Source organism: Penaeus monodon, chromosome 21 (genome assembly GCF_015228065.2).
Source record: "Penaeus monodon isolate SGIC_2016 chromosome 21, NSTDA_Pmon_1, whole genome shotgun sequence".
In the NCBI taxonomy this organism is placed as follows: Eukaryota; Metazoa; Arthropoda; class Malacostraca; order Decapoda; family Penaeidae; genus Penaeus; species Penaeus monodon.
The window spans coordinates 23,180,194-23,180,472 of record NC_051406.1 but is presented as its reverse complement, the minus strand read 5'-3'; the positions used below and the strand labels follow the sequence as shown (position 1 = coordinate 23,180,472).

Here is a 279-nt window from a genome sequence, read left to right as displayed (position 1 = left end):
CCTTCGACCATACACAACTTTATAAAACTCGCTCCCAAAACAGATTTATTATTTTCCTCTTCTTTTTACTTTTTTTCTCCTTCGCTTTCCTTTTCACTCGCCTTCCGCCGCAAAACTCATAAGTGCGGATCCGCGCATTTATAACTCGAGCCCCGACGCCTAACTTTCCTCTTTCGTTTTCGCAGGTTCGACATAATTCGCAAACTGGGCCAGGGCACTTACGGCAAAGTGCAACTCGCGGTCAACAAGGAGACAGGGCAAGAGGTGAGTTGCGTTAGT

The 279-nt window shown here is 46.6% G+C and overlaps 1 protein-coding gene across 1 annotated transcript in view; it reads left to right on the top strand.

The window, feature by feature from the left end:
* The window catches only part of LOC119586615 (NUAK family SNF1-like kinase 1), an 18,566-nt gene that overhangs the window by 11,692 nt on the left and 6,595 nt on the right, over positions 1-279 (top strand). The window contains exon 2 of the mRNA XM_037935362.1: positions 186-264. Within this exon, the coding sequence (XP_037791290.1) occupies positions 186-264 (79 nt within the window). The remainder of the gene's footprint in view (positions 1-185; positions 265-279) is intronic.